At 41.7% G+C, this 23452-nt stretch overlaps 1 protein-coding gene across 2 annotated transcripts; it reads left to right on the forward strand.

Annotated features, from left to right (window-relative positions):
- The first annotated feature begins 9164 nt into the window (after positions 1-9164).
- Positions 9165-23377, forward strand: LOC116392168 (FYVE, RhoGEF and PH domain-containing protein 6-like). 2 transcript variants are annotated; one of them, XM_031863375.1, is made up of 21 exons: positions 9165-9518; positions 10577-12530; positions 14320-14452; positions 14636-14703; positions 15110-15140; positions 17788-17939; positions 18155-18311; positions 18456-18543; positions 19063-19113; positions 19233-19291; positions 19379-19450; positions 19940-20008; positions 20322-20405; positions 20571-20650; positions 20755-20857; positions 20997-21143; positions 21291-21396; positions 21908-22002; positions 22090-22218; positions 22325-22464; positions 22554-23377. In XM_031863375.1, exons 1-21 carry the CDS (start codon positions 9506-9508, stop codon positions 22588-22590), a joined length of 3768 nt encoding a protein of 1255 aa, XP_031719235.1. In that variant the 5' UTR covers positions 9165-9505; the 3' UTR covers positions 22591-23377. The 2 variants fall into 2 exon arrangements, with proteins under 2 accessions (XP_031719235.1, XP_031719244.1); XM_031863384.1 differs by having other exon boundaries at positions 14323-14452.
- The last annotated feature ends 75 nt before the right edge of the window (positions 23378-23452 follow it).

Consider the following 23452-nt stretch of genomic DNA (forward strand, 5'->3'; position numbering starts at 1 on the left):
AATGAGCTATTAGAGAGCAACAACTTGACCCGAGTAGCCTCGAGGAAGACGATCGTGCACCGTCCTGAGGAGCGAAACTTTCATTTATCATCAGATGTTCTCCTGTAGGGGAAATTACATTTTGGCACAAATACATAGTAACACATCGTCAGTTTCCACTTACAGGACAAAAGACCAAGTGACACAGGAAACCATTCATTTGTATTTATTAAGCACAATATAATAATAAACAATGTTCTTTATATTCAACCATCTCCTTTTCCTGATTTAAACGTCGTTTTCAAAGCCAACACAGGAGCCGGTTTCAGGAGATCTGCCATATTTTCATAAGCTGGACATCTGTAAATAAAACAAGTACTAGAAAAACATATTGACTTTTAGACCAGTTTTGAAGGTCTTTTCACCGGAGACCACAGTCGCCTTTTAAACGGTTTTCAACGGAACGATGCTGACCTGGGTATTACACAGTATATACCCAGATAGCAGTCGACTCCGGGGCGGATTCGCCCTCAGGTCGGCAGATCCGCCGTACTGTCGCACTCAGTTCGGCCATGCGCACCGGATACGGGTCGCCCCCGGATCGCGCACCGTCAAACAGCGGACTCGCTGCGGACACCGGGCGTATCAGTACATCGAACGCGCCGTTTTTCCCAGTTCAAATACTGCAGGCAGGTAAAAGGCAGCCTACCATTAGGACCCACTCAACAGGGGGCATACAATACAATGGGGTGGGAGGTTCACCTTTCCTCCTGAACTCAGACAAACCTGAGAGAGCAGCTGATCTACCATGAGGCCAGCCTTTGTTGGGTAAGTTATCTTTCTTTCCTTTTTAAAATATGTTTAAAAGCATGATTTTAAGAGTGAAATTGTAGAAACACTGATGTATTCTTTTTAATTCAAGTGGTTTTTTTAAGGGAATAATGACTTCTTCTGTCGCGCTGAAGGAATTCAGAAGTGGCCCTTTGTATTTCTTTGACCAGGTGGGCTAATGATTCATTTCACTGACTTTAGTTTTAAAGAAACAAGATATTAATCCTGTAACTGATCTCTTCGCAGCCAACAAAACGAAATCGAATTAAAGGGGCACGAAGCAACATTTTGCATTTTAATTTGGTACATGAAGGAGCGCAGTCAGAAGACATAACACAAAGGTAATTCAATCCCCTTATCGCTACAATTCACTTTACCTTTTCCTCATGTGACCAAAGCTTTTTCTCATTTTTTCCCTCTCATAGTAATCGAGAGAACGACAACGCAGGAGGTAAACTTGATGAGCTGTCAGGTGAAACACGTGGAGATGTTAAACCTGATACCTCATCGGCTGTCGGTGCTGCACGCGACACAATGGACCACGATCCAATGGGTGCATACAAGCGAGCGGCTCCTCGGTTATTGAAGGAAGTGGCTCGACTACTCTCACAACACAAGTGGACCGAGGAGGGGCGTATTCCTCACGGGATTGTAAATATTCTGAATTACTCCTGGAGAGATCTGACTGCGGGGTCGATGCACTTGAAGAGTCCGGAACAGACCGACAGTTCCGTGGAGTTGGATGAAGGTTCATGCCGTCAGGTGTCCGCCAAAGACAAAAGGGAGGCAGAAGAGAGAAACTCATGTGTTGTGGGAAATGCTGGTCCCTCTGTGAGAAAACCACAAGTCAGCTCAGACAAAAGCATGCAAAAGCGAAAACACACTTCTAATAGAGGTGAATGAATCTCTGCATTACTTCTTTTTTTTTTTTTTTTTTTGGTAGCCCACTTCCACAAGGATAAGAAAAAAACAAGATGGAAAGTTTTGTTAGTTACTGGTACAGCTCTGCTGATCAAGATAAGTCAATAATAATGGGTTCCACTATAATAACCCCCAGGTTGTAAATGTGAATGCATTATTTGCCAAATATAAGTACAAGTATACAATATGTTTTACAACTGGCTTAAAAAGTAAAAGTACATTATTTATTAACAATTAATTAAGCATTTAGTTGCAGCCCAAACCCTTTATAAAATATGCATTGTTAGCAAATGCTGCGTACAAATTATGTAAAATTGAGAAAAAGACAGGACAGACAGAACAATATTTTTACTATGTGTCATAGTTAATGTAGGTAAGAGACAATAACAATGAGGGTGATAAAAGTGAAAAAACGTTAAGTCATTTCTCGTGACCTTTTAAGACTGAACTGGAGGACAGCTTTAGTTGCAAGCTTGTGGAAGTGAGAGGATTAGTTTACCAGACAGGACAATGTAGCTGGTAGCTAGGCACAGATGTACTGCTGTCTGTTAATCAGTTACAGAGCTATTGAGTTACATTATTAAGTTCCATGATGCAACTGTTAGTGACCGATAAATGGCCAGTATTGTCTATACCGATTCAATAAAAACGTGAATTTAAGACTTCAGATGACACATTGACCGAGTTTCACATTCTCACTCTCCAACAGCTCACAACTCCACCACCGTCAGTTTCTCCATTCTATCCAACAGCTGCAGTAATCCAGGTAAGACATGGAGCTGAAGCATCGTGTTAATGGGGGGCCCCTGTGTCTGTGGTTGACTGTGTGGCCCTGCTGCCTCAGCTGGATGTGATTTGTGTCCAGGTTGGATCATCCAGCCGACGCAGACCTCCTGTGATGAGCCTCTGCAGATCAGTTTGTGTCAGTGGGCGGTGGAGCGACTCCAGGCGGCAAGAAGTCCTGAGTGTGTTGCTGCATTTGGCCTGTGGGAAATATTTGTCAAATGAGGGGTTACATTACAAAATGTATTATCCGATAGGATAATCTGATTTTTCTAGGGAGGACAATGTTGCTCGATCAGTCGGTCCAGACATTTGTGTTGAATTGTAATAACTTTGGCTAAATATCCGCATGTTAGCGCTGTCATTGTGGACATATGGCATGCTGATGTTAGCATTTAGTTTAAAGAATAGTTCTAGCTTTGTAGATTCTATGTATTTTTAATGAGTAATTTAAATGAATCTCTCAGTTTTGGAGAATGTTTATTAGCATTTATGACAAGAAACATAGCTCTACTGAATTTTACATTTGGTCATCTGATATTGAAAGTTGTAGATGCTTCATTTTGCGGTGTAACTCCTCATAAATACTAAATGAGAGATCAGTTATTTAAGCATAAAAGTTTACTTCATCTCCGCGTAGAAAACTACAAACAGCTGCACAGGACCTGAGCAAGCCCCTAATACTCCGTCACTATGGTGATGCAAAGGCCAAACTGAATAACAGGAGAGCGAGGAGAACGGCCCGACCTGCCACTTTAGTCGATGGAATGCCCCGGGTACCAGAAGTGAAGCAGCAGGATCCAGAACAGCAGAAACTACATTACAGGATGGAAGACGGCTCCTCGTTCATATAGTATTCTACTCGCATCCTGTTTATTCATACATATTTTAATTCTAGCAGCTGTCCCAGAAGTGTACGACATTATGTGTCACTGCAGCTAAACCTTTTGACCTTTGACTCTGTCCTCTCAGCTACCCGTCTGGTTGTATCGCAGTATGCCAGAGTCACTCAGGTCTGCCCTGTGGAGGTTTCTATACCAACGTGTTCAGTGACAGCGAGTGTCCCGTTATTCTGGCGACTATCACGGCGTCTGGGCACGGGGCCGTGACACATTGTCTTAGGTGAGTTCAGTGTTGATATGTACGAAGATGTTTAACACACAGCAGAATGCCAAAGCCACTCAGGTCTGTCCCCGTGGAGGTCAATTTTACTTGAATGGTTTGGTCCACTTTAGGGGTGTCTGAAATCGTATAACAAGATTCTTCTACACATTAAAAAGGGAAATATATTGTAATATTTCACTATGATTACAGGTAGGGAGGATATGTAATTGTTTCGAGGTTCAAGTCTTAATTAGGGGGTCAGACCCCCTCAATCCCCGCTGTAATTGGAACCCTGATGACAGCTTGAATGATGTGTAAAATGTTCCTCCAGCTCTGCCATTACAGCAGTGTGGGACCAGGCTGGTGGATTCCTGTGTGACCATCATGGGAACATCACTAAGGAATGGAGCTGGCAGACAAATCGCACACTAAGGAAGAAGATTGGTATACAGGTGAAGCCACAGTTATAGTGAGACTACCACAACCTTTTCTACCAATAACATATTTGCGTTTATAAAATAATGATGTCCATGTTATTTGTGCAATATGCAGACAGAGTCAGCAACATGTTACATATAGAGACCAGGTCGGAGGCAGTCACCAGACAAGAAATATATTCAGTGACAAGGGTAGTCCAAGGGGTTAAGAATCTGGAGAGAACCTGTCATGTGCGATAATTGTGAGATGTGCATATGGGAAGGGTCACATTTAGAGGAAACAAAGCAGGGCATGTGAGGTATGACTCATGACCTACTGATGAAGGAACACTAACTGCCTCTGACAGAACCAAGACAGCTTTTATAACAGGGTACAGTGTTATCCTGTAAAAATAGTGTGCAGATTAGATAACCATGGATGAATTCATCACAATTTATGAGTGCTTACCATACTGATTATTATTTATTGTGTCCATTTTAAAGAAACCCGTAAATGTGTTTTTGTCTCCTATAGTTGTCCGATGTAATCTCCGTGAGGCTGCTCAGTGGTACGTCTGCCACTCTCAGCTTCAGGTGTAACAACGAAAGTGTTCAACTTGCTCTTTCGGCTCTGTCCAACATTAACCGATCACAGGAAGCGGTGAGATTACCAAGTATATTGGGGGGAAATTAGATTTATGATAAACAATTAAAATCTATAACGTCTACTCTGAATTGACAGACTTGTTTGCAGACTGAAGGAACGTTTACCTCTGATTCTGCTCAAGACCTCCTGCTGCTGAGGAAGACAAAATCCCCTGCTGTGATCCTAGAGAGCAAGAGGAACCTGTTCCTAACACCCGTAAGAGACGGTTTATCACCACATGAAAGCATGAAATACAATTATGGACTCCAAACACCCACATATCAGAAGAACAGACCCAAAAAAGCTGTTACAATACATTTGAAGATGCCTTCACTGAGTCCCTTTGTATCAAACAGCTCGCAAAATGCCTTTTGTTGTTCTATATCATATAATCTACCATGCAAGTAATGATGTATGGAAGGTGTCTGTGTTCTCCCCGGAGGTCCTCCAGATGGTCGGCGAGGTGGAGGAGCCATCAGCACAGTGGAGAAGAAGAGGGCATGTTGGCAGGGAGCTGAAGAGGCTTCAGCAGAGAGTCCGAAACACCCTGGACAGCTGGCTGAATTATTACCATGTGGCCATCGGTACGTACCTGATCACACGGCCTTTCTGAAATGGGCATAGTGTGTTCACACTTCCCAGCTAGGATGTACTGAACATTTTGAGTTATTAAAGTAGGCCTTGCAAAAAAAAAAAAAAGTATATTTGAGCCAATCTGACCCAGTAAGGTTGTTTCAGAGTGATTCAGTGAAACAAAAAGTTACAGTATCACCTCATCCTGCAAACTCAACATTATTGAATAGTTCCATCAGGATCTTGTTCACGGTCACTTGTGTCAGTGTGCATTTCTGAGTGACCTCCTCCTCTCCCCCAGGTATCAAGTGTCCCGACATGGAGCGGATGTCAGTTGCCCCACTGAGGACCAGGCTGAGGAGAGAGGTAGAGTCGGCCGCTCTGCCCTCTCTGAACCCACCTGAGCGGGCCGATGTTAAACCAGTCCGGCCTGAGGAGGGCAGGAATGAGTTACGGGAGCTACACCGACATCTGTCAGAAAAACCTCTGGACTTCTACGTCAAGCTGCCAAGGTGCCACTTTACCTGCCTGCCTACCTTAAACAGAAGCCAGTGATTTGATTTTGCAGTAGTGAAAGAAACACATTGTTTATTGATCAGTTTCAAATGCTTGAGCTCTGCTAGACTTTGCACAGATGTATACTATACTAATATTATGCAATATATAACATTTCACTGACTTTACCTGTATGTTGCCAGGACACCAAAAAAGCAAACAGAGGAGCCCTGTGTCACACGGATAGGACCACTTCAAATTTATGGCAACATCAATCTTGAGTAAGACCCACTTGTAATACTGACAGGCACAGCAACAGATTTAAATGTTATTTCATAGAAAATGACATATACTGCAGTTTATAAGAGCAAGAGTATATTTACGATGATAGCTTCACTATCGCCCCCACCCTGCCAGGTCAGCGATTATTCCAAACAGTGCAGACTTGCAGCCCTCTGCTGTCGCCCGCTGTCCAGCCCCGCCGTCATTCACCACCTCCACCCCCCTCACAGTGTGCCCTGCTCTGCTGAGAGCTGCCCTGCTGGTGGAGGGGGGGCGCAGGCGGTGCTGCTGCAGCGCTACACTGATGCCAGTGGTCACGGACCTGGAGTACGATGCCTTCGTTATGGGCCAGCCTTCACACAGTCAGCAGATCCTGGTGGTGTGCGCGACGCTGCCGCTCCGACCCGTCAACACACGTGCGGTGTCCGAGCAGGACGTGTTGGAGCAGCTTTACAGGAGGAGGAACAAGCACAGAACCATGCCGTGTACTCAGGTGTGAGAGCTGTCTTACACACAGGGGGTAGACAAAGTAACAAAAACACAATATGGAGCAATTTCTATTTTGATCACCTGCTATATACTGTATGTATACTCAGCCAGGCATCATTACAGTCCCTGATTGAAAGTGTGGGCATCATTTGTTTGTTGTATCACTGTTGGTAAAATATTATCAAGATTACATAATCAGCAAGTACGCTAAATGTGTACTTAGATATACACAGCTTTGCACAGACTACAAAACAAAGGGTCAGTGAAAGACAAACTACAGTCAGCAGGATACAGAATGTATTTCTGCAAACTCAGTAACAGGTGTTTTTTGTTGGTGTTGTTTTTAAATCTAGTGCCAGATGGATTCATTTCGCCTGGTGAGGTATGCGATGTCAACCGGGCAGCCCAGCTGTGGAGGGGAGAACATGCTGCTGCAGCAGCGGCACAACGCTGCTCCTGGAATGGTCCTGGTCAGTAAACGCACTGCAGGCTCGACTAAAGGCTGCAGGCTCTGCTCGGTGCAGGTTTTCATGGTTCCCACTGGGTGGCAGCAGCAGTGCTTGCCTTAAGCAGAGGAGGTGATAGCATGAAGGGGATGGGGTGAGGAAGACTGTGGTAAGGTGCTGTCTTTTCCCAGAAAGCCAAACATTTATTATAACAGTACTTTAGTCGAGCAAGCAGTGAGGGGTTCTTAATTACAAAAGGGTCGTCTAATTATTAGCCCAAAGTCACGACAGCTGCTCCACTGATTTTTGCTGTAAGATGAAAAATTCTCCATTAGTCCATAAATCAAACAGACATCCTAGTCTTATTCACATTGTATTATACATCTCCTTTTCGAAATATCTAAAGTAAATTCTCTGTGTCCTTGTGATAGATGTACATCAGAGGGAAGCTGCTGTTTGTGGGCCACACATCCAGTGGTCACAGCTGCTCTGTCAGGGACCTTCAAAAGCAAATCTCCAGAACCAGGGGAGACTACAGATTAGGTCTAAGCCTCTCTTCAGACTACAAGTTCAGGTACTACGACACCATACCCAGTGTGAATCTGATGTAAGAACCTGGATCATCGCTGTAATGTAGTGTGAATGTAAAGAGATTAAACTTAAAACGCTTGTCAATGATCATTGTGAAATTTAAAGCACATTCAAGGTGAATTATTGAACTAAAATACATTTAAGTCATAAAGAATTTGAGAAGTTAACTTTTTCTAATGTGTTCATCAGTGGTGGAAGAAGTAGCGGTACCGCACTGTTAATTACCCCATTAAAAGAAGCATTCAAATGTTTACTGAATTAAAAGTATCAAAGTATTAAGACCAACATGTTTATAAAGTACCAAAAGTAAAAGTACACATTTGGCAGAATGGTACCTGTCAGTTCTATATCATTGGATCAGTATTAATTACGTATAAATATGCAAGCAATACTTTTTATCTGCTTTATGTACTGTTGGGTAGTTTAATCTAAAGGAAGCTGGTCCAACAAAGACCACAAGTTATTTTTGTAAAGTGTGAAATATCCTAAAATATTCAATACTCAGTACAAGTATCCCAGTATTGTATGTTTTACTTTCCACCACATGTGTTAATAGTTTTCTGTCATTTCCTTGCAGTGATTCACCTGCAGCCACAGATGCACAAAACTCGCAGGATGCAACTCTAAAAAGAGAAGATGACACAACACTGACTGCTTCAGCAGAAAAGGCCAATGAGAGGTTTGTGACTGAATTATTCCTGACTTCAATTCATGTGATGTGTTCGCGTCACATTTTACTGCCAAGACATTGTTGAAGATGAATCATGTGCCTGATGTCTTATTCCTGAACAGAAAAAACAATCAACTTCCTCGTGTATCGCACCAACGGCGGAGAGACGTTTGTACCAAACCACAGAAGACTCTAGCACTCACCCGTGTTCCTGTTACCACACACTGAATATGCTCCAGGGATGGGATTATATCCATATTGATCCACTTGTAGTTATTAAAAAGTCTCCAAACTGCATCTACTGTGGGTTAATGCTTTTGGGTTAATGTGCAATCCAACTGCAAATGCCTCTTTTGCTTACAATGCAACTTGAAGTCACTGATTAGTCCCATCTGTTCCCGAAATGCACTTTTTATTTTTTTCAACTTTTAGTCTTAACAGGCAACTCATAGAGGCATTGGGGCTAAATATCTGTCATCAAAGATAATCAGTGGCAGCTGATGTTTCAGTTTGCTTTTCCATTTTCTGTAAATATCAATGGGAAACGTCTGCATTCATTGTAATATTTTACGAGCAGATTTAATAAAAACACCAAAGTATCCAGTAGCCTACTTATTTTTCGTGTTTTTTTTTTTTTTTTTAAATCTTATGTCTCAGGATCTTGACAAGCTGCAATCCATGTCCCTCCCCGAGCTGTTTCCTGTAAGAATTAATTCATGAACATGGTGACAAAGTAACAGCATGATGAAAACAACAACCATAAATGCTTTTTTAAATTTTTTTTATTTTTTATTTTTACTTCCTCAAAGCATCAGCTGCCTCCCACTCATATTTCATACTAGTCGGATAATATTAGCGATGATGATGATGTATGTGGAAAGATGTGTGGGAGGAAATGCCTGTGTCAAGATGAGCAAGTCTTCATTCAAGTGTGTAGAAATACTGATAGGTTGGAAGAGAATGTAGTGTGTACAACATTCCTTCAAAGTTCTTGTTGCACTTTCTACTTTACAGTCACTAACCTTTCTTTGTTGATCGATCTGGACCCCTAGTGGATTGTTTAAGGAAAGAAAGAGGAAGTTCTTTGCTTCACGTCGCTGGCAGTCAGTCGGTGCGGCTGCGATGAGGATCGACATGTGTTGCTCTGACAAAAGCGGTCAAAATGTCGCTTTTTAACAGATGACTTATTTGGCATCGACGGCTTGAGATGATCCGGACACCAACGGTGGTTACTGATTAATGACAATTGACAAAAAACAGAAGCGAAGTGCGTGAAGCGATGATGAACTCAGGTAAGTGACTGAAACTCGATGATTGCTCTGGTCAAACATTTTTTTCAGTGACAGCGCGGTCACTACAGACCAAATCTATTTTAAAAAGTTTAATGACGACTGAACCATGTATTTATTTGTGTGTTAGTTTATTTTATTTCTTAGGGACAATACAGATCAATTGTTACACAGGGAGAAGCAGTGCAACGGAAGTAATGTTTGTACTGGGCGTCTAGCTCAAGCTACTCTACTTTAAATGTATACTGACACAGATAATCAAATGTATTAAAGGATTCAAGATAAAAAGCATCAGAAGACAGACTGTGTGCATGTGTGTATTGGACAGGTAAGTGACTGGCAATCGTGATTTTCAGAAATATATTATCATTAATTGTGACACACTCTACCCTTGTCCTTGTCTGTAACTCCAAAATCCCCAAATCAAAATTCGTGAGTGTTTTCGTAGACTTGTAGATGTGTTTGGTGTCAAACCTGTGGCTTGTTGAATGAGGAAATATGTGCTTAGGGAAAAAAAAACAACAACATCCCTCCCTGCCAGCAGGTCAGTGTGTTATTGTTTTGTCCCCCACAGAAAGTTTTAAGGACACAATTTGAGCCAGAAGTACCAGGTGCATGACTCGTTGTCGGTCCCTGTATCCCCTCCTCCATTTCTCTCCCACTCTTCATCTACCATCTGCTCCTCCTCCTCCTTCTCTGTCTGTTGACACACACCATTAGCCGGCTTACTGTGCTGTTGTGTGATTTGAGTGGCAAACATAAGCCAATGGGATATTTGAACCCCCCTGCAGAGGTGGTTTAGTACTTTACAGCAGTTTTACACTAAGCTGTCACTAGGTTAGGATCAGTGCTAGCCGAACAGTTAAAGAGTGAACCGTCATTAGGGCAACATCTGTCAGACTACTGAAAATGCATCAAATATACCATCTGGATATTCAGAATGAGCTTTTTATTGTCTCAGATTAGATCCATAATCTTTTTGATGTCATTCAGATTTGAAATTCGGGGGAGAAAACTACATAAAATCCTAAGTGCATAGCTCTTGTTTTTTCTGTCCTTAGGTATGCAAAAGCCACCTTTGGCCCCAAAACCAAAGCTGGCCCAGCCCCAGAGGCCAGGGCAGTCTCCCTCAACCCCCCGAAGAGACTGCCTCGCACTCCGGTCTCCTGGCACGCCGAGGAGGGTCAAACCAGCGCTGGCCCCCAAACCCTGCCTCTCCAAACTCACCACTGCTCTGGAATCCAAACCACTCGCTTCAGAGAGCCTGCTCCAAACATCTGCGACAGAAACCCCACACATCGACGGTCTTCTTAACTCCCAAAATGGAATACAGCAAGAGAACAAAAAGCCAGATTGGGATTATATTATTCCCATTTGTCTGTGTAGCCAGGAACACTGCATGTGCATCAGGAACACATCAGCAAACAGAAGGCTTCTCGCTACAGCTCGAGGAACTGTGGACAGCGTTGGAGAGAAAACAGACAATGCTAAGTGCAAAGTGATGAAGACGTCCACTAATACTCACTTCACGAATCATAGACCTCTTCAAGAATCATTTACTTTAGATAAAGCTGACATCGACACCTGCAGTCCTGAGGTGACCTTTCGGCCGTCCCTTCCTCACAGAACATGGAGCGATGAGGCAAACGGTAACGTAATTCCTCAGAGTGCACCTGGGCGTGGACCAGAGGAAGATGCTCTTGGCTCGGAGCAGATATCTTGCATCCCCCAGCCCAAACCAGTCCCAGCAGCCTCTAGGAAGCCCATCCCTGTCCCTGTACCAAGGAAACCCAGGATGGCTGTCCTGGCCCGTCAGGAAAAGGTGGAGAAGGATTGTGGAGAGATTGTAGGCCAGGAAGGGAGGGAAATGAACGTCAAAGAGGTGAAGGTGTCACCGGAGGGGAAAGGCAGCTCATCACCGTCTGTCAGTGGACTTGTTGGACAAACGGTGCCTATGTTTCTGTCTGCGGGAAAAGCCTGCGCTCAGCCAGCCCCTCCGCCCAGGAAAAAGCCTTTACTGTCCGCACCTGAGAAAGCAGCAACCTCTGCTCCACGCACTCTCCCGAAGGATGTGGAGGAGGAAGACCTGGGTTGGGACAGCAGCATCCAGGAGATGGAGGTATCGGTTGACAAGGAGGATATAGAGGTGGAGAAGGAAGGAACGTATGATGAGGAGGCAGTCTACAGTGACGTCACACAAAGTCCTCCGTCCAGCAGTCCACTCAATCAACCGGAGCTGAGCCAGCCTCCTTCAGTCACTGTGGCAGCGGAGGACGCGGTGGTCAAGGTGGCTCCCAAGAAGCCCCAGAGAAACAGCAGCATGATGGCACGGATGCAGAGGAAGGAGTCCTCTGAGGAGGAAGAAGAGTGTAAACTTGGAGATGATGAGAAAAGTCAGAGCCTTTCTATACAGGCTCACGCTTTGAAGGACAGAGTGATGAGGGAGCTGCCTTCGCCTCCGGTCGGAAAAACAAGCAGAACAATCTTAACACCAGGAATCATCAAGCCTAGCAGGTCCAGCCTGGGCAAACAGAGAGCCAAGTCGTTCTCCGGTGCCGACGTCCTTCGCTCCGACGGACAGAAGAGGAACTCTTTCCGGAAACTGCTGGACTTGAAGCTCTCTGTGAAGATGCTTCCCAAGCTGATCGTGAAAGGAGGCCAGAGCTCAGACTGTAATGAACAAAATGTGGACAGGGACCAAGGCAGATGTCAAAACCTCCACCAGGGTCCCGGGGCTCAACGTAAATTATCCTGCCCGCTGACTGGAGTAGAGCAAAGCGTGGACGGAGATAAGTTTTCTCCTGGAACGGAACAAGATGTTTACTATGAGAACGTGCCTCACTATGAAGAGATACCAGACTACATGAATGTGAATGTAGGAGGGGCAGTTGCATCTCCTCGGACCTCCGTCTCGCAGTATAATGACGAGGGCATTTATGAGGAGCAGGAGCCATACATGTCCTTTGAGAAAAACTCTGGACACCAACAGTGTCAGACGCCAACAGACTATGACAGGTAGATTGTGATGGCTTTCGTTACATGTGTCTTTGTCCTCACAGCTGTGATTTCCCTCGTCTTCTGAAAGGAGTGCAGGTAAACCCTGCAGGCTTCACAAAAACATTCATCTGTAAAATATTTAGTGAACTACGGCAAGTGTTTGTGTGTCATTTGTAAAAAAGGAAGGACGCAGAGAAGCACGACACATTGTGTCCTTTGTTGCAGATTCCTGTTAGGGGAGTTAGACAAGTATACTGGGACGCGTGCTCGGCGTCGTCAGGGGTTGACGAATTGTGCGTTGACTGATGATTGCACATACCTACTTTTAACTATACACTTTATGCCATCAATTATTATCAGAGGTAACTCGAACACAACACAACTTTTGACCTAGAGGGCAAGAGTGTGTGTATTTAGTTCAAAAGCAGTTTTGATGATTTTTTTTTATTTAAGGCTAAGAGGACACTTAGGGCACGTATTCAGTGTTTTCTAGCCACGCAGACATTTTTTGTTATCAGGCGCGACAGCGTGTGGCTGGTATTGTTTTCACCTTGTGATTCAGTGTGTCATCATGACAAAAAGTGATGTGGGAGTCACTTTAATGTAAACTATCGCAGAAGTGGTTTTGAGCACTTTGCAATGTGTTTATATGTCTGTCAACGAAGCTTTAGAGGTGTGAAGTTTATATCAACATGAAGACCGAGTATGAAGATGGGTGTGGTCTGAGCAAGGGTGTCGGAAGCGGTGAATGGACCATAGCCAGGGACTCTACTTTGCTCAGGTTTTGAGAGATCTGTTGCTGGGATTTTGCCAATACTCAATTACAATGGAGGTGATTGAATTCTATTTGATATACAGATATACAGGAGCTCTCTGGAAGGTGAGAAAACATATTTTTGAGTGAACCAATTCTCACACCCCATGCACAATTCTGAGCTTGATGCTCAATTAGCTCAGCTAAACTTAGCATGTTTACATTCTTGGTATTAGTGTTCCTAATTATCCCTCTATGCAGAGAACTCATATTCTGCGTCATGAATGACGAGTGAGCAGAAGTCAGTTGGAAAAAAAAATCGGATTACCGTTTGTGTAACTGTGCACTCTGCATTGCACAGTTTAGTGTTTCGCCCCTCTTGAGCTCAAACTGTGCAACAATCACATGTCAAAATGACGTTGAGCAGCTCACAAACAGACCAGCTCACAAACAGAGACCAGCTAAATGCATGAGCCATTGTAAACGTACCGCAGTGTGAAGGACCCACAGACTCCGGCTTATTGGGTTTGCTGCTCAGCCTCGGCCTATTTCTTTCTCTGCAGTTTTGTTCAGGGAGGGGCCGTTGTCTCACATGTAGTGCTCCCTCAGGGAATTGTGGCATTTTAGATACGTAGTTCCTTTTTGCTGCAGCTCCCTGTTAGCTGTTCAAATGCTGTCATTTTAAAGCTGTGTTTTGCAGTTCTTCTGTTTCTGTTGGACAAGTCTGGCATCATGTGAGCGTGTTAATGGTTGTCATTAAATGTTTTTTTTCCGGTTGCGTCAAGTGGTACTATTTCCTGGGTGCTTTTGTTTTATGACTCGCATACTTTTTTGCGAAAAGTATGCGAGTTGTACTTTTTGTACATTGTACTTTTTTTTTATACTAATCATGCGGCATGTGGATGATGTGGTCATCATGTGCTGCATTCAATGTTTTTAAATAAATGCCTGCAGCTTCTTCTGTCTGTCCAAAACACCTGTAGTGTGGTTCGTTCATGCTCTGGCGTCTGCTTCTATTGCCCTCTAACCCTAATATCCCGCCCATGTTGACAGAAGCTCTGTCGATGAAGAGGTGACACCCCTGGATGATGGCCCCTCGGATGAGGACATCTTGATCAACACCTCAGAGGACGATAGCAGCTCCATCTCGAGTAAAGGAGACCCTGAACAGCCAGAGGAGAGTCCGGTGAGAAGCAGACAGATTTATGAATTCAGTTCCTAGAGGTTCTCAGAAATACTTCCTGGAATATTATACGCAATATTATGATTCACAGCGTGTATCTGCTGTGAGTAATTTTGCGGTGAACAACACAGGGATCTATTGTGGTGCATTGTAATTCTAAGTCTGTGTTTTTGCACCTTTTCTTAGACGCAGAGTGCACAGAAGAGCAGCAAGATTCACCACATCGCCACAGAAATTATGAGCTCTGAGAGTGTGTAAGAGTCTTAATTTGTTTTTCTTGCAGTGCAGGTTCACTTAAATTATGAACTAAAAAAAGTTTTTATCACTAACATCGAGAGGTGTTAAGCCATGGGGATGGTTTGTTTTTTACTTGCCCAGGTTTTGAGGTTTCTGCCTCCACCCCAGTACAATCAACAGGTATAGTTGTATTAATGCTACGAGCGCCACAGATTAAATCCATTCACCCCCACTGTATTATGGAGAGACGTACAGCTCAAAATCTTGGCAGATAATCAAAAATGATCAGCCACCACTAGATAAGTGAGGGTTTTTGTTTTGTTTGTTGTCTTTTGTGGAAGAGGCTCTTTTCTTCCTCTATAACTATTTAATCAATCATAACAATATAAACTTCTTTAACTTTCACGTTCTGTGTTTTTCTAGGTTTGTTGATGTCCTGAAGCTGCTTCATGTCGTAAGTACCCCCACACGTCACCCTTTTGAGTTATTTGCTTCACACTTAAACAAGACTTGTGTTTTCGGTGATAAAAGGAGTCTGAGTGTTTTAGAGTTGTGAAGTGGGAGGAGAACTCTGTCTTTACTAAAATTATACATCAAAAGACATTTTAAACTTCACAAGTGGGGAAGAAAATATAGTGAGATAAACTTCCACATTGAAGTTTAAAACAAAAATTGTTTAAACATATTTTCAAAGCCAACTAAATTTGAAATTGTTAATAAGAGTACACAAATTGACCACATGTGAAATAATGTTCATTAAAGGCTTCTCAAAAACATAAATATTGAACAAACTGATATTCGATGGTTTTAAAATGAATTCACCATATTTATCTAAACATATGAAGCGAGCCGCACGGCATAGTGTTGAGAAAGTTGTACTCTCTGTTTTATCTGGTGCTAGTATTGTGTGAGCCCACATTCTCCATATGTGTTTGATTATGCGAGCCACAGGGGCACACCCCATGCAGGATGAGATCTAACTCCCTTCAGTCTCGAACCACACAGCTCACATTCCTCGTGGTTTTCCCGGCTTTTACGATAATAGTGTGATCTGACGGTAACACTGGACCTCAATGGATTCATGTTGCCTCCTTGTGATGTTTTGAGATATTTAATCTGTAACCGATCCAAGCCAACGAAATAATATGATCTGGTTTCTGTGCCGTACTTCCCTCAAAGATATGTTTGAGAAATATGAGTGATTGTCTGATCAGCGTAACTCTAACCAACTTGTAATCTTGTAATGTAACAACAGCAATCCTCTACTGTTGCAGCCACTAAGTTGCTTTGCATATGTTAGAAAATGTACAGTAAATAAAGGAATGAAGGAGCACAATCCCACATGTAAGTTATAAACTGGTTCACTCTCTCAGACAAAAAAAACAGAGGCAGTTTATTTTAATGTTTGATCTTTTACACAATTTAATCACAGCTACAAACACAACCACAATAGTGGGTCGTGTTAGCCATGAATAAAGGACAATTAAGCCTTTAAAAATGCAATTTATAACTGTATATCAAAAGCAGACAAGCCTAAAGAGGAACCAGCACAAGTTGTATTATGACGGGGATTAGACATATCTAATGCATAGAGGGCCGACCTACTGCTAACTGTCATGCAACCAAATGTAACGCTGGTTACTCTCAGCATTAACAATACAATCATATTTATTGAATTAAAACTGCTTTCGGGACGCGGGTAAAGCAAGAACGCGGGGATAGCGTCTTCCTCATCGTATCACTCCGATGAGGAGCATTAAGCATTACTAAAACTACAGGCAAGGTGAGGCATGTTATGCAGTGCCTTGTCTTAACTTAAGGAACAGAATAGAATATACAAATGTAGTCACCATTAATTCAATAATGTAAATGATTTCAATAAATCTAAGGAGGTCATCTTCATTGTATTTCACCTTACTCTAATATGACCCACCTTTGTGCCTGTGTTCACAGTGTTTGTTTACCTCAAAGTCCTTTTTAGTATTTTTCAGCCTCTTTATTTTCACAAAAAAAGGACACAAGGGTGAGCAGATGTTTGGAGAGACAAAGGTCTCAAAACAAGATTGTAGTGAGACTGACTCACAATGACTCCTCACAGCAGAGCACAGAGAGGAAGTGCTTTGGTCTCTGCTGACTGTGGAGGAATGGAGTCCAGTAATGAGGATCAGTCATACCAAGTTCAAAAGAATGTAGAGGTGACTTAGTTCATTCTCCATCAGTATCAGGCACTCAGCCAGCTTTTCACAAACTGATCGATAACGCCACATGCCATTTGTTTATTTGTTTTTATCGGAGTTACAAGCTCAGCGGTATTTTCAGCAATGCTACTGCTATGCACTGTGTGCTGTCGCTGTCTCCAAAATGTCATATCTCTGGGAACAGAAAGATAAGAAAAATGTGAAACTTTTTGAGGTGAAAACATACAAATTAACCAAACTGAAGAACCACAGCTTCTTGTCCTCCTTGTTGTTCTCTACTTAACACTTATAAAAAGAAAATATTCACTTACTGCTGATTCAGTCACGTCTGCATTGTAATCTTTTCTTGTCTTGTGAATCATCCAGATTTTTTTCTAATTTCTTACCAAATCCTTTTCCACATAACGCACCTCCTTTGCTGTCAGATCACACATGTTAACCACAGGAGCTCTCTACTGGGTGCTCAGTCTGCAAGTTTTATTTGCCACGTGTCCTCATAAACCACCAAAAAACTCTGCATCATCAGAAAAGGAAGCAGAGACCGCAACCTCAGGCTCTCTTGTTCTCCTTTTTTTTTAGTTCTGATTCATGATATGGTGGAAATTTAAAAATGCTTAATGCGAGTAGGTCAGCACTCTTAACAGTTGAAATACATAACATACTACCCGTGATGGAGTTTAATATTTGGTTTGATAGCACTCTTTATCTATTACACTGAAGGTTTCTGGAGCTTATCTGGTGTGTAGTGTTGTTTTAGGGAGCATGTTACATGCTTTGTAGAGCAGACAGTTTGTTTCTATAGTACTTCATTGAGATCCACCTCTTGGGTTTTCCCCTGTGTGCATGAGTTCCTTATATTTGACCATCTGACTCTTTATCTGTCTGACTCCATCTGATCCACAGGACTTCCGTGACGCAGCGTCCACAGCGTCTCGTCAGAGCGGGAAGGCTGTGATCGAGGAGCGTCTTCTCAACCAGATTCTGTACTACCTCCCGCAGCTCTACGAACTCAACCAAGACCTGCTCAGAGAGCTGAAGCAGAGAGTAGCCAAATGGTACAACAGAATCCCGAAAAAGTGTTTTTACGTGTGTATGTATTGATCACAGTTACTGGTCAAAAAGATTTGCTGCATATCGCCCAGCCCTAGTGTGTATACTGTATATGTGTACATATATTATTAGTATTACAGGAATACAGCTTAGTTACAGATACATTCACGAGGTGTCACAGCATCCAGTTTGATCTCATTCTACTTTATTCTATGTAAAGGGATGAGCATGCACAGCTAGCAGACATTTTCCTGAAGAAAGGGCCCTATCTGAAGATGTACTCCACATACATCCGCGAGTTTGACAAGAATGTGGCTCTACTGGAAGAGCAGAGTAAGAAGAACCCGGCATTCGGCGCAGTGGTTCGGGAATTCGAGGTAACAAGGCTTGCCTGACCTGTTTTCTCCGTCTGAGGGGGCGTGTGTCTTTTGGCTTACTGAGGTTCCATTGTTTATGCATGTGTATGTGAAAGTTGTGTCATCTGTAACATGTGCCTTTTTTTTTTTTTTTTTTTGTTTAAGGCCAGTCCCCGCTGTGCCAACTTGGCTCTGAAGCATTACCTTCTGAAGCCTGTTCAGAGGATTCCTCAGTATCGGCTGTTGCTCACAGGTACATCTGCATTTTCACAACATTAATCATTCATTCACAATATAAATAGATTAGCTTTATTTCATTCCAATTACACTTCATTGTAGTTACTGACTCCTCAACGTTGCATGTTAGACCAACCTGTAATGTGTCATTATTGGCATCCTGCTGCCCTCTGGTGTCCAGATAAACAAAAATACTTTGGAATTTGCTCCTTCAATCCCCGTATAATAAGATTTTTGAAGTGCAGTGCAAATCAGATTTGGTGACATAACACGAGCTTTAACATGAGTGAGCTTAGTGTTGCAGGAGTCTAATGGATCAGGATCGCTCTCTCGGGAGCAAAATGTGAAGAATGTTCCTCACGTCGCTGTTGTATAATTTTATTATTTAAGCACCTGCAGACCTTTTCATCCAGGATTTTAATTTCAGATTACATTTCAGGAATTTCCTGTACAACACTGAGCACTTGTAAACCAGTGTACAAAAGTAGTTTCTACTGTTGACCGTGACTCTAAAATGTTTCTTATTGTGTTTCAGACTATCTAAAAAACCTGTCTGAAGACTCACTTGATTACAAGGACACACAAGGTAAACCAACGGTCTTTTAACATCTGTATACTGTTAACTAAACCTCATGGTGTCAGTGGAACGTAAACATTGTCTGTCATGTATGTGATGTACACTTTTTCAAATTTCTATCCACTCAGCTGCTCTTGAAATAGTGAAAGAGGTGGCCAATCACGCCAACGACTTCATGAAACAAGGGGTGAGAACCAACAAGAAATCAGCCATATTGATTAGCGTGTTGATAAAATGCTCCATACGGGTTGCTGATGTCCTTTGTTTCTCTCAGGATAACTTCCAGAAGCTGATCCAGGTGCAGTGCAGTCTGAACGGCCACCATGAGATCGTCCAACCTGGACGGGTAAGGCCATGAAGAATTTTCTTGGAGTTGTTTTGTGTGTTGCTCTTTTATATATAAACCATTTGTAAATGAACTTACATTATTTTGTTATATTAATAAGATGGTGACGATTTTTGAACCTCACCTCATTTACATGGATCCCCAAAGCCCTAATCCATAAATGTAAAATGTATGTATGAATGAATGACAGTTGTGTATTGAATGTTCACTGATACTATATTATCAGTTATTACATTTTTAAGCCATACAATATAGGGCTTCTTGTCATTGAGAGTACAATATTGTACTAATTACTATAATTTCCTGAAAATAACATTAGAAAAATGACTACACTATTTTTATCATGCTTTTTTTTATGGTGATATAGTGATTCATTGTAACACTGACAGTTTTAACCTCAAGAGTTCGAAAATATTTGCATGCTCATTGAATGAATCATGAATCAACAAACATGACTTAATGTGATCTTGTGACATTGTTATGCTCCAGATCTTCTTGAAAGAGGGCACCCTGAAGAAGCTGTCAAGGAAGGGCATGCAGCCCAGAATGTTCTTCCTGGTACAGTAAAACACCCATCTCTTCTTCCTCTAATTTAATTTGTATACATTATCATGGTAATACTGCAATGAGACAATCTACTGCACGCGCTCCTACCTTCAGTTAAAAAGTGTGTTCTGTGAAGCTGGTTTTGTTTTTCAGTGAAGGCTTTCTTTTCTAAGTAAGACGTTATATGTTCATATAATTGATTTGTATTGAAATCAACTTGTTTACCAGTATTTTCTTAATCTTAGTTTGAGCTGCTCTGTAGTGTATTACAAAAATACAGAAATGGCAATAGGTAAATTATGTTTCTTTGTCATGTCTCCTTTAGTTTAACGACACATTGCTGTACACCACTCCTGTCCAGTCAGGCCAGTACAAGTTCAACAACATGTTCTCTCTGGCTGGGATGAAGGTGAGAACTTCACTCTTTATACCTACGTATACACTCTTCCTCTTTTTTTTATTTTTATATATATATATATATATATATATATATATATTAGTGTGTGTATACACTGTATATTATCTCAGGATATTTTCTTCGCTGCCTTCATTGCTCACAATGAAATAATTGCAGGTTAGCAAACCAAGCCAAGAGGCCTATCAGAATGAGCTGAACATTGAGAGCGTGGAGCGCTCCTTCATTCTCTCAGCGAGGTAACGATCAGGAACAAAAGATATTCTCTTGGTAATTTAAGAACGTGTGTTGTTTTGTTAGATACTGTGTAGGTGTGTAGTCACACTGTGTTTTCTCTCTGCAGTTCGGCCTCAGAGCGAGATGAATGGCTTGAGGCCATCTCCACGGCAATCAGTGACTACACCAAGAAGAAGATCAGTTTTATATCTGGCAAACCTCCAGAAGAGGTAAAAGAAAACTATTTCAAGTGAAACACATACATCTTCTGTTTGCAGTGTGTACTTTGTTATAGTAATGAACACAAAGTCTATTTTATAGTGTAAATATGAGCGAAGAGAGTTAACTCCTTCATATTTTAATATTCAGGTAGAGCTAAGAGATTGTGGTGATGGTGCTCCTTTGGGATCCAAAGCCCCTATATGGATCCCTGACCCACGGACCACCATGTGTATGATCTGCACCTGTGAGTTCACCCTAACATGGAGGCGACATCACTGCCGTGCATGTGGAAAGGTAAGAAAGAAAAAGTCTCTCCCATCAAAAACAGATGTAGTTTCTGAAATATATCTTGAATCAAAAAATGAGAGATGCAAAATAAAATGGCTTATACAACTGCACATGTAGTAAAATAACTTATTTTATGCTTTATCATCCCATCAGGTGGTGTGCCAGTCATGTTCCTCCAACAAATGCGCTCTTGAATACCTAAAGAACCACTTGGCCCGAGTGTGTAACCAGTGCTTCCCTGTTCTTCAGCTGCAGAAAAGTAAGTCGTGCTTCTTTCTAACATTGTTTGCGATATAATCCAAACACTCTGTCATCCTAATTTTATGGTGTCCTGGACGTAAACATCAGTGTAGATTTGACTCGTGTAATCCACTTGTTGTATGTATTTTCTATGTATTCAACGAGTGGTTCGCAAACCCTTTTCTATAACCTACCCCCTTAGAGATATTTTTTAATTTGTGCAAAACATGACTGTACAAACATAATTGTCAAGGTCATTGAGTTTCTTGTGGCAGCTGACAGTTTACGGCAGTTAGCGATTGCATTGGAAATAGAAATAATGAATATTAAATGTGGTTTATTTAATTTATATTTACAGTTTAATTGAGATTATTATTATTATTATTATATTTGTTTTAGGAATTATGCATGTTAAATAAAAAAAACTCTCAAACCCCCCGCAGTACTCCAAAGAACCCCTAGGGGTACTAGAACCCCATTTGAGAGACACTGTATTAAACAACTACATGTTCCACATTTGTGTGCATCAGGTGAACGAGCCCAATCAGCAGCTCTATCCCCCGGAAACAGAGCTACCTTTGCGTTCCCCAGGAAGCAGAAGAAGATACCCGCAGCACTCAAAGAGGTGATGATTGTTTTGCTGTGATCAAGACGCAGTGTTGGCGATAATGATCTGATATCTCATCAGATGGTTATTTTCTTTTTTTTTCAGGTGACAGCAAGCACAGACAACTCCTCAATGAGTGGGTACCTGCAGAGGTCAAAGAGCAATAAGAAGCAGGGGAAGAGGCTGTGGTTCGTTATCAAAGACAAGGTCCTGTATACATACGCTGCAAGTGAGGTAAGATCTCCTACTTGTATCAGTGAAAGCCCAGTGTCATGTTGTAATTTAACCAACCGGGATTGATTTCATGTCCATCTAACATTAGCCTTGTGTCTTTCTGCAGGATGTTGCAGCCTTAGAGAGTCAGCCCCTGTTAGGGTTTATGTTGAAAGATGATTCATCACAGAAGTTGGAGTTTAAGCTTTACCACAAAAACACACTTCACTACATTTTTAAAGCTGACGACCTCCAAACGGCACAGAGGTACGGTACAAAGAAGGGTGCTGCTTATTGTTGCATATAGTGACAGCAATGACAATACAAATAATACTTATTTTTTATTTTTTTAACAGATGGATCGACTCATTCAAAGACGCCACGGTGCTTTAATATTGGTTGACAGTGTATGTAGCTGCTCAACATACTGTTTTACCTCAATGCTCTGTGAATTCTGCAAAAAGCATCTGGAGACACTATAATAGTTGCACTGAAATCAAATCAAAATAAAGTATTTTATTACTTGTATCAGTGTAGTTACCTTTTACATAGTTGAAAGGGTGGGAATTAGCTGTGTTAGCTTTGTATTTATTCAATTTACATTTATGCAGTTTTGGCAATTTAAGAATCATATGCCCAAATTATCTGGAGCTATTTTAGACCTTTTTTGGTTACATTTTAATTTTTTTTAAATTTTCTTTTAGTAACCAGCTTGCATCTCCGCAGCACAGATTTGTTAATTAAAAACTATTGTCAGTAGATTTGTAATGAATTATGTCATAACATTTTGCTCAACATTTACCAATTCATTTTTAAAGGTCAAAACAAATCATATTGAATGTTTCTTGTTGTCTGAGAATGATTACTTTATTTCACACCAGTGTGTGTCTTGTTGTAGAACACACAATGTGCATTCGTCATGCTTGTGTAAGAAAGCTTCACCTTACATTATTAGTTTTCTGTAACTCTGAGTCTAACTTAAGAGTCTTAATGGTGTATCTGGGGATTTTCACTCAATAATGGGTAATGCACTTAAGTATCTCAACCGGCTGTATATATTATGTCCCTACACACACATCTTCTGTAAATAAAGACAAATGTAAATTCAATGTAATCAAATTTCCATGAATCTCGCTTTCATTATTGAAATTCTGTGACTGTAATAAATTGTTTTACTGTTCTTTTTGTCATGGTCAACTGTGGAGGGAACAATTGGCTGCACATCAAATGGTGGAAACGCAATCGTAAGCAAACA

This window comes from Anarrhichthys ocellatus, unplaced genomic scaffold (genome assembly GCF_004355925.1).
Source record: "Anarrhichthys ocellatus isolate YVR2014 unplaced genomic scaffold, GSC_Weel_1.0 scaffold2, whole genome shotgun sequence".
NCBI lineage: Eukaryota > Metazoa > Chordata > Actinopteri > Perciformes > Anarhichadidae > Anarrhichthys > Anarrhichthys ocellatus.